At 44.8% G+C, this 13,477-nt stretch overlaps 1 protein-coding gene across 1 annotated transcript in view; it reads left to right on the top strand.

Annotated features, from left to right (window-relative positions):
* tmeff2a (transmembrane protein with EGF-like and two follistatin-like domains 2a) overlaps positions 1-13,477 on the top strand; it is a 141,210-nt gene that overhangs the window by 114,880 nt on the left and 12,853 nt on the right. The window contains exons 5-6 of the mRNA XM_030111418.1: positions 717-813; positions 13,195-13,343. Coding sequence (XP_029967278.1) covers positions 717-813; positions 13,195-13,343 — 246 coding nt within the window. The remainder of the gene's footprint in view (positions 1-716; positions 814-13,194; positions 13,344-13,477) is intronic.

Genomic DNA, 13,477 nt, shown 5'->3' with positions numbered 1-13,477 from the left:
CAAGTTCTACCTCTTCGTCTTCCTCGGCGAAGTTGTCCTCGTGGGCCCCAGTAAGTTTAAAAATAGAGCTTGTCTAATGGAGAAGAAGGCCGAGGAGGGAGGGGGAGGGGCTGAAGGAGTCCTCTGTGGTGGCTGAATGCAATTTGAGATTGGCCAGATTGCTTTTCTTTCTTTCTTTTTTTTTTTTCTCTCACTCCTCTCTCTCCCTTCCAACATCTCCCCCTACCCCTCCGACACTCGGCCGCTCATGAGGCGTGATATGCACCCGGTGCGGTCCCTAAGCCGCTATAAGCCCGACGCCGATGCCCCCACACCGCCGCCGAGGAGCCGTCGCACTCGCGAAGAAAAAAAATCAGCACGGATGAAATAAAAGAGGGACTCTGGAAAAAGATCAGCAGGGGATTTGAGAGTGATAGATGAGAGTCAGGCGAGGGAGCAGGAGAAGGAGCTAGAGAGCGAATGGATTGAAGGAGATAGCTTCAGTGGGATTACGGCGGGATACGGCAGAATGTAAATGCACTTTAAGTCATCTGATTCTGATTCCCGCGGTCACGTCGCATTGTGCGAGCTGCACCCTTATCAGGTCTCGTTGCAGGTTAGCGCCCCCCGGCCACCCCTCTCCCCATCTTGCTAAATGAACTTGTTGGGTTTTAAACAACAGCGCACTGAAACGGGCATCGCGTGTTTGACACTCTGCCTCTCGCTGCCGCTTTCAGGGGGCGAGGGCTCGGCGGAGACGGTGCAGAAGGAGACGTCCACCTGTGACATCTGCCAGTTCGGGGCGGAGTGTGATGTGGATGCAGAAGATGTTTGGTAAGTCTGGAAATAACACTCACACAGGAAACTCGGTCAAAACACGAAGTGCTGTTCATCCCACAGTCCACAAAAAAACATGCAATTAATACACAAACTCTTCAAAATCTGCTCTCACAGGTTATTTAAGTGTGAATTGTGAATTTGGTGTAGAATTATTCAGCCACAATTTCAACATCGGTGTGGGACTGAACGCAAATATAGAAGTAGTGGGCAGGAGTGACACACGCACACACGGAGCCGGCGGTAATGGTCAGAAATCCACTGGGAGCTGGTGGGAGTGGGATTTAAAAAGCACTCCTGTGCAGGGCTCTAGTGTGGATCGCTTCACCTGCACAGGCAGGAGACGCGATTGGTCTAATGCTGATTTTCAATCAGTGTTTCAGCGGGGTAACTTATGTTGCGTCTGTTTTCACTAACTTGATTTGAGTCCTCGCCCTGGCATGGGGCGCTCTAGAGCTCTGACACACAGTGTGTGTTCTGTGTGTTTAGACGGGCTGTCACTCTCTCATCAAGCGCTCCTTTTTTTCCCCCCATTCAAGCTATCTGACGACACTCTTGTTATTTTAAGTTTGTGGCATTTACAAGCTAATCCGCTATCCGCCTGTAACAATTTCACAAGTTTGAACACAAAGCAGCTAAATCAGAGCTCTCCTTTATCCTGCACACACCCACAGAGCTGAACACCCACTGAGGTTTAGTGCATGGCTGACCATTTCATTTAACCTCAATTACTAGAGCAGGCCAGGGAGAGAAAGGAGATTTTCGCTTATTCTGGAAATCCAATTACTATCCTTACAGGACTTGGCAATGTCAGGCTTAAAATAAAAAAAAAAAAAAGGTAGACTCAGGCTCTCACAAGGAACGTGCCGGTGTGGGGAGTGAAATAGTGTTCATTGTTGGTTTTACCTGTTTACAGCAGACAATAGGGATGCAGGTAATATGTTCCTGGCCCGCCCACGTGTATTACCGAGGCAGCAGCGCCGCAAACATCCTCGGGGGGGAGGTTCATAAAAAAACATGCATGTGCAGAACTCAATTAGACGGAAGCTCGGCCGGCGAACCGCTCCCAGCGTCAGCGTATTTGCTCGGTACGGCATGAACGGGGCTCAAATGAAGCGGCGTGCCGACGTGGCGCTGCACACCATCAGCTGCACGTCTCAGCAAAAGAGAAGGGGAAAGACATCGCTTATGAGAAATCCCACACGTACCCGGAGAAATTAGAAGCGCCCTGAGAGTATGACTCTATCAAACTGCTTGATGTAATGGAAAGATAATGTACCCTGGTGGGCAATAACCGTAATGCCAAGGAGCGGCTTCATGATGCACTCCGCGCCTGCCTGCAAATACCAAACAGCTGGAGTCCGCTCCTCCCGATGCCACCCACTTCCACAAATGCACCTCGATATTCGACTAAAAAGGCAAAGACATTGCCTGCCTGTCACACCCAAAAGGCCAGAAATCGCATCGATCGACTGAGATGCATCGTCGGTAGGCTGTTTGCAAAAGGAAGCATTAGAGAACGCGGAGCCTCAAGCACGTTGGGCGCGACACCGAATGGCGGCGATCACGTTGCGAGGAGGTCGTCAACCAGTCGTCTCGTTCAGAAATCGGCCAATACAAACAGACACATAAATGGTTCAGAAACTACGAGCTAATCTCTAGAAAGGCCCCCGGGATGTTTGGGTTTGGCGGCGAATAATCAGCCAGGTAATTGCGACCCCAACAGCAGGTAATTTTCATCAAATAGCAGGCAACTATTGGCACGGCAGCATCAGATCATTTTGATTAAGATGACAGGTTATTCCAATCAAGCTGCAGCTGATTTTAATCAGACGAGTCTTCAGTTAATCAAACAATGAGTGGAGGGAAGAGAGAGAGGGGGGGAGAGTGAAATGGTTGTAATCAAAGACCAGGTGAGCGTGGAGCGGCGGGTTGAGAAGACTGTACTGCTGTGATTTTACCACAAACAATGCAGGCTAATAAATGATGTTCTTCAGCTATTAGCCCCGACACACTGGAGTGTTGCGCTGCTTCAGGACATGTGAATTCAAGGTTGCTTGACAATCACAATGAAGTGCCATTTGTTTTCAAAGTCAGACATTCATTCCTTTTCAGTGAAGTTGTACTTTTTAAAGACTGCTGAGAAGGTTGCTCGGGGCTTAATGTTTGTCAAGTTGATACATTGCTACAGTTCTGACGCTCCATTCATGTGTTTACTGTCATCGTCTTTATTTCCACACTCAGCCCTTATTGTTCAGAGGAGAGCAGGTCTGACCAGTTGAGAAGTTTCAAGGCCTCTGCGCTGCGGAGGCTGAATGAAAAAGCAACATGACAGCGTGGTCACGATGTATGAAAGGCTTTGACATGCATTCACGCGCCACAATGTTCATGGAGTCCCATTTACCTTCAGAGCTGCCTTCATCCTACATGACATTGATTCAACCAGATGTCCAACGTGGCACAACAGCCTCACACAGCCACTGCAGACGTGTTGGCTGCATAAATATAATGTAAGTTTAATATGAATCTGAAGCCGGTGCGCGGTGAAAACGCAAAAACAACTTTGCAGCTATAGTAAATGAACAACTTATTCAAAAATTTACCTTGTTACTTTGAAACTTTTCTGAAACAAAAATGATGCGTTTTCACTTGAAACGGGATCAGAGGGACACAAAGACAGTCGATCAAATCAACCCCTACATTATACCTGTATCATACATCATGATACAAGTCAGGACGGATCCATACTGCTGTGTTACTCACCAAAATTCTGACTCAACCATTTGCAATTAACAGACTTTTCAGATGAAGCAATGTTTTTCTGACCTCTGTTGTTTACCGTTTTGATGAGTCAGAGTACTTCTTGTTGCCTTTTTGCTGTTCTGTAGCATCAAAAGAGCATTTTCTCTCCACAATGCTCTGCTCATTTGATATTTTCTACTTACCATCCCCTGAAATCTAAGGGTAGATTTGCACAGAAATCCCAGTGGATCATCAGTTTACACAATACTGAAGCAAACAATCAGACTATATTCATATCCACTCAGCTCCACCTTTCCTTCCTTTTTTCAGTTTGAACTTAGGCAGATTGCTTTGACCATGTCTACCTGGTTGAAGACGTTGGGTTTGCTGACAAACAATCGTCTGTTATATTTGTATTGCGGGCCAATCAAACCAGGTGCACTCATTGTCTTGACCGATGAGTGTTTGCACCAGCTAATTCCACTAAACAAACAAGGAATTCAAGAAGAATTCCAGGGATTCACACAGAACTCCAGTAGATTTACCAAAGGATGATGCTTCCATGTGCTTTTTCGTGACAGGACGTGGCTTTTCTCTGCTTCAGCACCTTAAAATAAGAAGAATAATTGATTTCTAAACCAAAACCATTCAACCAAAGTGGGTTATATCTGTTGAAAACTGATAAAAGTAAACATCACAAACAACATGTTTAGTTGGGTCTGAGGCCTTTCTGAGAATTCTAGTGCTGCGTAAACAACACGGCCCAACAGATCTGCTTCTGTTGTGGGAACATGACTTCTGTTTGGCTCAATCTGATCAACTGATCAGATTATTTTCAGAGCAACGCTTGGAAAAAAGAAAACTTGTAGACATGTCAAGGAGAATATTGCTGAAGGCATTTTTGGAAGAAAAAAAAAAGTTCTGAGAAAAATGTCTCTGTGAGGTTTGTGAAGGGCTCTCTAGTCCTTGGTCCTGTTGCATTTAACCTCTGGCTGACCGATGCATCTCTGCAGTGGTTCACAAAGTGGGAGCAGCGAGAAAATCAGAGGGTCAGAGGGAAAGTTATAATTCTTGAAAGACAGTATGTATTCAGTTAATGGAGTCCTAATCTGTTTATGTAATCCCTGTGTTAATGAATTCTCAAAAAATCTAGTGGAAACCGAATCTACAATAATCAGAGAAATAAAGAGTCTAATTTCTGTGTTATAGAGTGTTATGTCAAGAAGCTAGGTCTGCCTGGAAACAATCCCGGTCATTTAAATAGAATCCAGGTGGAGTTTAGATTTTAAGTGAAGTTTAAAGTTTGACTTTTTTTAAAAAGTCCAAAATTGGGGAATGATAAAGTCATCCTGTGAAAAGCTATTCAGAACTTTAGGGAAAAGGCTCAAAATACCCCAGAAAAGACCCAACAGCTCAAAAACAATCTTGGGATATTTGTGACTGATGGCAGCAGTAATCTTCTTCATGCCCTTATTGAGAAGTAATCCATCATTGTGCTTTGTGTTTTTTTATCAGCCCAGTTATTATTTTCATGCAATTGACAGCTTTAAAGAATGAACATCTGCCTGGCTTAATAAAGGGTCATTTTCATAAAGTGCTTAGAAATGATTCTGGACTGCCGGTCCTAAAATTGCTGTCTCAGCCCCTTTTCTCCCCAAACAAAGCCCCGCTGATTCTATTTGTCATCACTTATGATTGCTTATCAATGAACGCTTCTCCTCTTTCCAAACAAATTCAGTCTTATGGACAAAATAATGTCTCGTGGGTGGGCTGGGCTGAACAATGCTTCGCAAAGGCAGAAAAGAGCCTCAATATCCTTACCTCATCTTCTCTTTACTCTGGAGAGAGGCTTCAGGCAGAAGAGACCAATTTGCCCCAAAGGGATCAATAGAGTGTCACAAAAACCCATTTAGATCCATTTGTGGTGTAAAACTGTAATTACCCACAAAAATCCATGCTTTCAAAGCCATCAATAGCACCCATCGGTGTTGATAGAATTAAGGGAGGGGAGGAGCAGACAGCGGAGCGGTCACGGATCGAGGACTCTTGCTACGTGAAGACTGGGTTAGACCTCCTGAGAGACCAGCGGGGGGGGGGGGGGGGGGGGGGGGGGGGGCTCCTGGCTTCAGTGGCTTCCATTCTGCACAGAGCAAGAATGGCTGGAGACCACAGAAAATTCCATTTATGTAACAATTTCAAAAAGTTGTTGTTCCGAATAAAGGAGCCGTGCAAACAGACACCCAAAACGTCGTCGTCTAAACGCGGCCTGAGTGTGCTGCCGGTGTAAATGTGATGGTTGCTGTGTGATGGGGGTGCAGCGCCTCCTCTGACGGTCAGCTGGGATCAGCTCCAGCACCTCAGTTCATGAAAACATGTAGAAGATGGATGGATGGTTTTGCAAATATTGTGCTATTTTAAAGTTGCGGTTGCATTTCTTTGCTTGGTTATTAAAGTTTGTGTTGATGCTTTTCCTTTTTGTTGAAGTATTTAAAGCCTTTTTGTACTTGCTTTTCCATGTTTCTGCCGAGTGTTTGATTTATTTTGTCCATATGTTGCGGTTTATTTTTAATCCCTTGTGGCTTGTTGGATTGTTCTTGTGCTTGTTTACATCATTTGATGAAGTATTTCAGGTTTTTTTCTTGTTTCATTACATTATTAATGCTTTGATTCTTTTGTATTGTTTGATCTCTTTGCCTTTTTTGGAGTCTTGCTCACGTTGCTGTGTGAAGATTTGTTCTTTTATCCATGCGCAACTGTTTTTGAATGTTTTATGAACCTTTTGCTTCTCTTTATGCTGGTTTCTTGTCTGTTTCAATTTTTAAAGTTGAATATTTTTGCACATTTTGTGGATGTTTGGTGAATTTTACAACTAAAAAAATTAATCGCTTATGGGATCTTTGATAGTTCTTATGCTTGATTTATAAATTTTGGTGAAATTTTTCATCAGTGTGTCGTTTTGTTTTTTTTTTTTTTGTTTTTTGTTTTTTTCTTTGTTTTTTTGTCAAGGTTTGTGAAAGATTGTGAAGTTTTTGCTTCTCACAGAAGAACAATTAGGTTTTTTTTTTAAATGTTGTGTTTGATTTTGCTTTGTAGCTTCATGCAGAAGTTTCGATTGTCATTTCTATTTTTTGGAGGGGGGGCTTCTATGCAGTCATTTCCACATTGTTATCATTTCCTGGTAGACACTGGATTTTACTAAATAAGCTGTTGCTCCGCATACAGGCTCTGCTTTGCAGCCGATTTGACACATGAGATTCTGGGCTTTAGCCCCTAGTATGTACTTGTCAGAGAAAATATCTGCTCGACCCTTCAGTTTTTAATGTGGTATCGCCGTGTTTTCTTTTATCCACGGGTATTTTTATGTTGTAGTTATTTTCATAGAGACATGTTTTGTCCTTTATGTAGCAGACTGTTATACAGCTCTGCTCTGACTCACGCCGTCTGAGAGCAGACCCCATGAAAATCACCGCCGTCTGAGTGCCGAGCGTGTTTACGTCTGTATGTGGCTCGTTTTGATGATTCTATGTCTGACTGTTATCTTCAGCAAATATTTTGATTTAACTGGTAAATGGATTTCACTGATATAGCGCTTTCCCGCCACTCCAAAACTCCAAAAACTCCAAAAACCTCCAAACTCCAAAACTCCAAAAACCCCACTGGGTTTTTGGAGTTTTTTCTTGCCGGATGTGAGGGTCGAAGGCGGTGGTTGCTTCGTTCTGTCTCGTTACTGTAAATATTGACATATTACCATTATGCTTATTCACTGTTTTTACTTTTACCGACAAATGTAACATCTTGAAGCCCTCTGAGGCAACTGTTGTTGTGATACTGGGCTATACAAAAATAAATTGATTGATTGATTGATTGATTGATTGATGTGAGCGGCCCCTAGAGAGCCGCACACAAACGCCCATTCACACACCGGTGGAGGCGGCTGCCATGCAAGGAGCTCGATCCGATCGCTGGGAGCAAGTTAGGGTTCAGTGTCTGAGGTGGGGAATCAAACCTACAGCCATACAAATGAAAGACGACCAGTCCACCACCTGAGTCACAGCCGCATTGAGCCAGTTTTGGGATGTCTGGATTTGAAATGCCAGACACCTCGACCCTATACACCTGTTCAGGATGCATTCTCCGCTCCCTCGTTTCTTTTTTTTTCTCCATTGCTGTTGTTATTTCTCTCTTTCTCTCTCTCCCTCCCTCTCGCTACTTGTTTGTCTGTTTCCCTCCCTCGCTCAGTTTTTCAAAGGATTACCGTGAAATTTGAGGCGGAGGATTATGAAAATCAATGCTATGTTCAGTTGCAATGAGGTTTGCTGCGAAGGGATTTGTACACAACATGAGGCAGTCAGTGGATACGTTGGCCTCGGCAGCTCTGCGTATGTGTGTGTGTGCGTGCATACATGTGTCTAGGTGTCGAAATGTGTGTAAATGGCCTTTTCAGTTGGGAGCCCGCAGACAGTCTGGAGGTGGGGGGGGGGCGGCTTTGATGGGAGGGAAATCGCGAGGAACTAATCAATACAACACATCCTGCTAAGAAAGTATCCGCGCACACACGCCTGGGTTATAGTACACACATTTGCACACGCGCCGCTAACTTTCATTTAACACTCCTCTACCCCTGTGTACCTCTCAGTCGAAGGTGCGAGGGAACGATTCGGTGCGTGCGGAGCGGGGAGGGGGCAGAAACAAGGATTATCGCAGAGCTGTTGCTGTCTTGTACATGTGTGTTAGCACTTGCCGTGTGTGTGTGTGTGTGCCGCGCTCGGATGTGTTGACGCACTGCAGTCTGGCGGTATAGTGCCCATTGTGGAGAAAGTGAGAGGGCTCATTAAAAATGCATGGGGCCCAGACATGAGCCACAGACCAGCAGTGGGCTCTCGGGATGGACGGGCCCCTGAAAGCCCATTTATGCCTGAAATGGCCAGTGTGTGTGTGTGTGTGTGTGTACACTCACACGTGTGTAATGTTAAGCTTGCGTTTATGTTCTCCCGTTTGATGTGTGGGCAGAAGCTGGTGGTAACACTTTGCTTTGATTCTTAGTTTTTATGTTTTTTTTCTTGCCTTCTTTTATGCTAAAACTGTTCTCATTTAGATAGTCTTTATGATAGAGCGGGCGCTTTAATTGTAAGCCTAATCTTGTCTTTAGGGTGGATTATGCAAAATTAAAGTCTCTGTTGTATAATCTTTAAAGGTAAAACCAAATTGGGGGAAAAAAATTGCCTTGCCTTTGATGGTACACGGCTTTGCAGATAGTTTTGAGCAGTTTTGGTACCGTGTAGGATTCCAGTAATGCCACCAGGGGGCAGGAATGAGTCAGTGTTAGTTTCTATAAGCTTCAGAACTGGTTACTTCCTGCTCTTTTCCTATGGTGAAGGTGGGATATGATTAAGTGACTCAGACTGATCGAGCTGCACTTGAGTATCAACATTGGCGAGTTTACGGACATTCCTGTGGACAGGCGGCCATGTTGGACTGTGATTATGGACGACTCCGTAAACTAAAACTACCAAGTGCCCAGAGAAATGCAAATAAACCGTGATAATGCAAAGTCTGTGTGAAATGTCCTGCTCAGCTCTTAAAAGAAACTCAAACAGAAGAAGTAGTGATAATGACAGCTGAAGATAATAATCATTTCTTTTAATTATTATTACTTCATTCATGCAAACACACAATACTCAGGAAAGAGTGGGGTTTTTTTGTTTGTTTTGTTAAAATATATTTTTCAGTTACTGATTATCCAGAAGATTCTGTGTCCCGTCCTGCATGGGTGTAGATTCTTGGTGTTTTCACGCCTCTAATTGGAAGCACCAAAATGGCACTTTTCACAATGTGAGTGAGCCGGGATTTAAATCAGCGCTGCCGCCTCATTGTGTAACTCTCCGCAGCGGCGGGTCGTTCACAGCTGCGGAAGCTCACCTTCGGTGTCGTGTGTGATTTTGGATGCCGCCAGCCTTTACATAACCGTGTCGTCTCTGAAGCATGGCGAAGCCTTTCTTCACATCATTCTTACTTTGCTGATCCATCATTACAACAGTAGCCGAGCGCCGCCACGCTTTGCTGCACGCCGCTTCAATCAACATCAGTGTCAGCGGCACGAATCATCGTGGCCCTTTGTAAAGGTGTGTGTGTGTGTGTGTGTGTGTGTGTGTGGGCACACAATTACTTGTTGGCGGGCGCCCACGTGGGCGTGTACGCTGAAGCGTCGGGAAGACAGCTGCATGCCTGCGCCTGGCACTGGGGGAGAATGAACAGGCCGGGGAGAATAATGACAGATTCATAATTACAGAATCTTGCGTTCGGCGCTACTCAGCAACAACTGTCTGGGGATGGCGATCCGGGTGTAATTTCTGCTGATCGGGCCCGACACAGACCGAAGGGGGTCACGATACACGCATGCCAAAACACACACACACTTACTAATTTACTGAGATTTTGTAAAAGCGCGCTAAACTGCATGCTCACGCAAATAGATAGCATTTCCTGTCTGCGTGCAATCAAATGAAACCTAATTACTAGATTCTAAGCCTCTGATGTTATGGCGGTCAACTTCGCGGCACAGACAACCTCGACGCAGAACTTCCAGGGGGCAACAGTCTTTACGCTCCCAAGCATCATTTCCAGTCAGTTTGGTCGCCACGGCAGAGATCGAGACCCTACGAAGGCCCCAAAGAAGAACACACGATTGCCTGGCATTTATGCAGATTTCGTGCGTGCAGGAGAGTCCGCAGCGACACGCTTAACACACAACACCTCGCCCCGAGAAATTCATCGAAAATTGTGTTGTGGCAGCAAATTGCCCGGTTAATTTGAGAATGCTGAGAGCATGGAGTAAGCTCCCGATTCCCAGAGAGATGAATGCATTACATCCTGCCACAAACACAAAGCACAGCCATCAGCGGTATGAAAGGAAGTCACTGATTTATTGCACAAATGAAAACGCACCTAATTCTAAAGATGTAAGCTGCTACTATTTCACTTATTTAGAAATGTGTTTCCGCGCTTTGAATATCGCCAGCACATTTTCAGTGATCCGGCATAATGACCACAAATTACTGAGAGTTTCTATTCAGGAGTGACGAAGTCACACCTTGCAAAGTAATAACAGAGCTCACTTGCTTTTTGCCGTCTCCAGCTCAGACAGTAAAACCACAGACAGCAGAGAAATATTAATTTGGTGACTACTAGGCCTGGGCGATTATATGATCGTGATTGGTGATCGCGATTAATTTCCAGTCGATCACGGTGATCAGCTGTGAGCACATTTACTCGATCAGACATGGTAGAAATGTGCGTAACACAGCCAATCACAGTCCACTTTTTCCTGCTCAACTCCCGCCTGTAAGTTGTCTGAGAAGTAAACAGAGATGAACGTGGAGCCGAGGGCAGCGAAGCAGATGAAGCGTTATCCTCTGAAGATGAGGCTGCTGCTGACAGGAAAGGCTGCTCCACGCCGCACCGCTGTTAGCACACCGCTGCTAGCACACCGATCCGCAAGGAATCTGGTCTTTTGAGTCCAGGAACTACTGGTGATACAGTTTAACTAACAATCGTTCAGTTCTTCTCTTTTACTGAAAATGACGGTGCATCGCATCATTGAACATATCATCACTTCTTGCCGCTAAAACTCTTCTTCTAACAACATGCAGAGAGAGCCTGCAGCGCTGCAGCGCCGTTCTTCCCCTGTGGTGTCTGTGTAAAACAAGGTTGAACATGCAAACAGCACACCTAGTGGCAGGAAGTGCAAATACAGTCATGGCGTCGCCTGTGGCTGTAGTCTGAATGAGGATCTCCCTGGGGTTATTCCAAATGTTTCAGAAACCAGAATATTTATCTTAACACGAATATTGACTGCACGTCGAATATTGACTCCAGTGTCGTCTTTTCAGGCCACTGCACCATACGAGCAACATTCTAAGAGGAGAAAAACGATTACTTTTGTCTATTTTTTTTTTGTATTATTGTAGTTTTGTACTGTTACATTTTAAGTCTAATCTGTCCAATCTAGACTCTTTAAATTTTGTACATTTCGTGCAAGTATTAATGATGGCAGCAGCATATTTAGCATCATAACTTGAAAATAATGTTCGTTCTAAAGCACCTTCATTATCCCCAGGCGGTTTCTTTAGTTTTTTTAATCTTTTATAGCAACAAAAATCCTCAGGGCTGTAGACTGTCACACTTTAAATAACAATCGTTCAGTTCTTCTCTTTTACTGTAAAAACGGTGCATCGCAAGATTTTATTATCTTGATGCTAGATTTTTTTTTCCATTTACTGCACTGTTCAGTGAGATTGTTGTTATATTTTTCTATGCTTATATTATTTAATTTGCATTGCTATTTACTTGGTTTCTTAATAAAATGTTAAACTATTCTATAGTTCTAGTTTTCAGTGCAGATGCTTTAAAACTGGTTTAAAAACAATATAATATATCGTGATTTTAATCGAGATCGAATGATATGAAGAAAAAAATCGTGATCATTTTTTTTGCCATATCGCCCAGCCCTAGTGACTACAGTGCTCTGCTCAAAGGGAAGAACTTTTCCCAACATAGTCATGAAAAAGGTTAAAATACCCTGAACTTTGGGGGAAAGACAAAACTAGACAAGTGAGTAGCATCCAGAAAGTTATCTAAACTATTCCCTTTTGAGGACTCTGCACTACTGCAGGACCTTGAAAACCTCAGGAAACTGATAAACCAAAGAAGTTGTTGAGTTTGTCCACTTCAGGCCCCTCTGGTCATCTGACCCCGAAAGCCCAATTTGAAAATTCACAATATAATTGTAGAGGGAAAAAAGAAAAAAAAACACACAAAAAAAATGTATTTTCCACACAATAGTTAAGTTTTTGATACAGCTCCTCAGTGGATTAAAACTGGAGGCTGCCGTTTCTGTTTTCTGTCCGTCCACTCAGGCGCGTGCGGAGGAAGTACTGACTGCGGCCGTGGCAGCATTTCAGAAAAGTTCTGTTTTCCTTGTTTACATGGAGACAGAGTTGGAGTGTTTTCAAAAATTTCCACCTTGGGAGCCATGTTCACAAAGTTGCATTTCCGCTTCCTCCGAGCACAATTGTCACGTCAAAGGGCTCACAAAACATAACGAAAGTTTTCTGTTTGCTCCTGAACACCTTGTTGTGTAAACTGGGCCTTGGAGCGCCACCATGTTGTACGCAGTGGCATCACAAGACAAAATTCTTGGCGAGGGGATAAATAGAGGAATCATCGATATGATGGTAGTTTTTGTTTTTGCTACTGCGGTACCTCTACTGCTTCTCTTCATGAACGGCTTGTTTCCTCTCATCGTTTCTGGCCTCGTCAGTACCTTCACAGACATTCCACATCTGACACTCTTGAATGTTGTGTCTCTGTGTTACTTCCTGCGCAACATTAAAATGCACAGCTTATCTGCACTTCTTAAATTATTTATTGCTTTTGTGCTGTTCGATTTCAGCTGTCAGTCAAGGCCTCGGTGCCGCTCGCCTCTCGTGTTGTTTACAAGGTCCGATCCATTTGCCTTTGTGTCAGAGCCCGGCTGGAGCAGGATTACTATGCAGGCTTCTTCCTGCCTCTCTCCCGGAGACACGCGCCAGCCTCTCACTTTCGTTCTCCGCTCTAACGTGGCTCCTTGTTCCCCAGGTGCGTCTGCAACATCGACTGCTCCCACATCAGCTTCAACCCGGTGTGCGCCTCCGACGGCCGCTCCTACGACAACCCCTGCCAGGTGAAGGAGGCGTCCTGTCAGAAGCAGGAGCGCATCGAGGTCAAGTACCTGGGCCACTGCCAAGGTGAGGGGAGAAAAAAAATGCCACCTCTCACCTGCTCGGCGGGAGCCGTCAACCCGCCCGCCGGAGCAGGTGCCGGATTCACGTCAGAGCCGGGGGCGTGGGGGCGAACGAGGCCGCCCGCGGAGCTAAACACA

Source organism: Salarias fasciatus, chromosome 16 (assembly GCF_902148845.1).
Source record: "Salarias fasciatus chromosome 16, fSalaFa1.1, whole genome shotgun sequence".
Taxonomy (NCBI): Eukaryota; Metazoa; Chordata; class Actinopteri; order Blenniiformes; family Blenniidae; genus Salarias; species Salarias fasciatus.
Note: the sequence above shows the minus strand (reverse complement) of the source record. Positions and strands in the feature narration are given on the sequence as shown.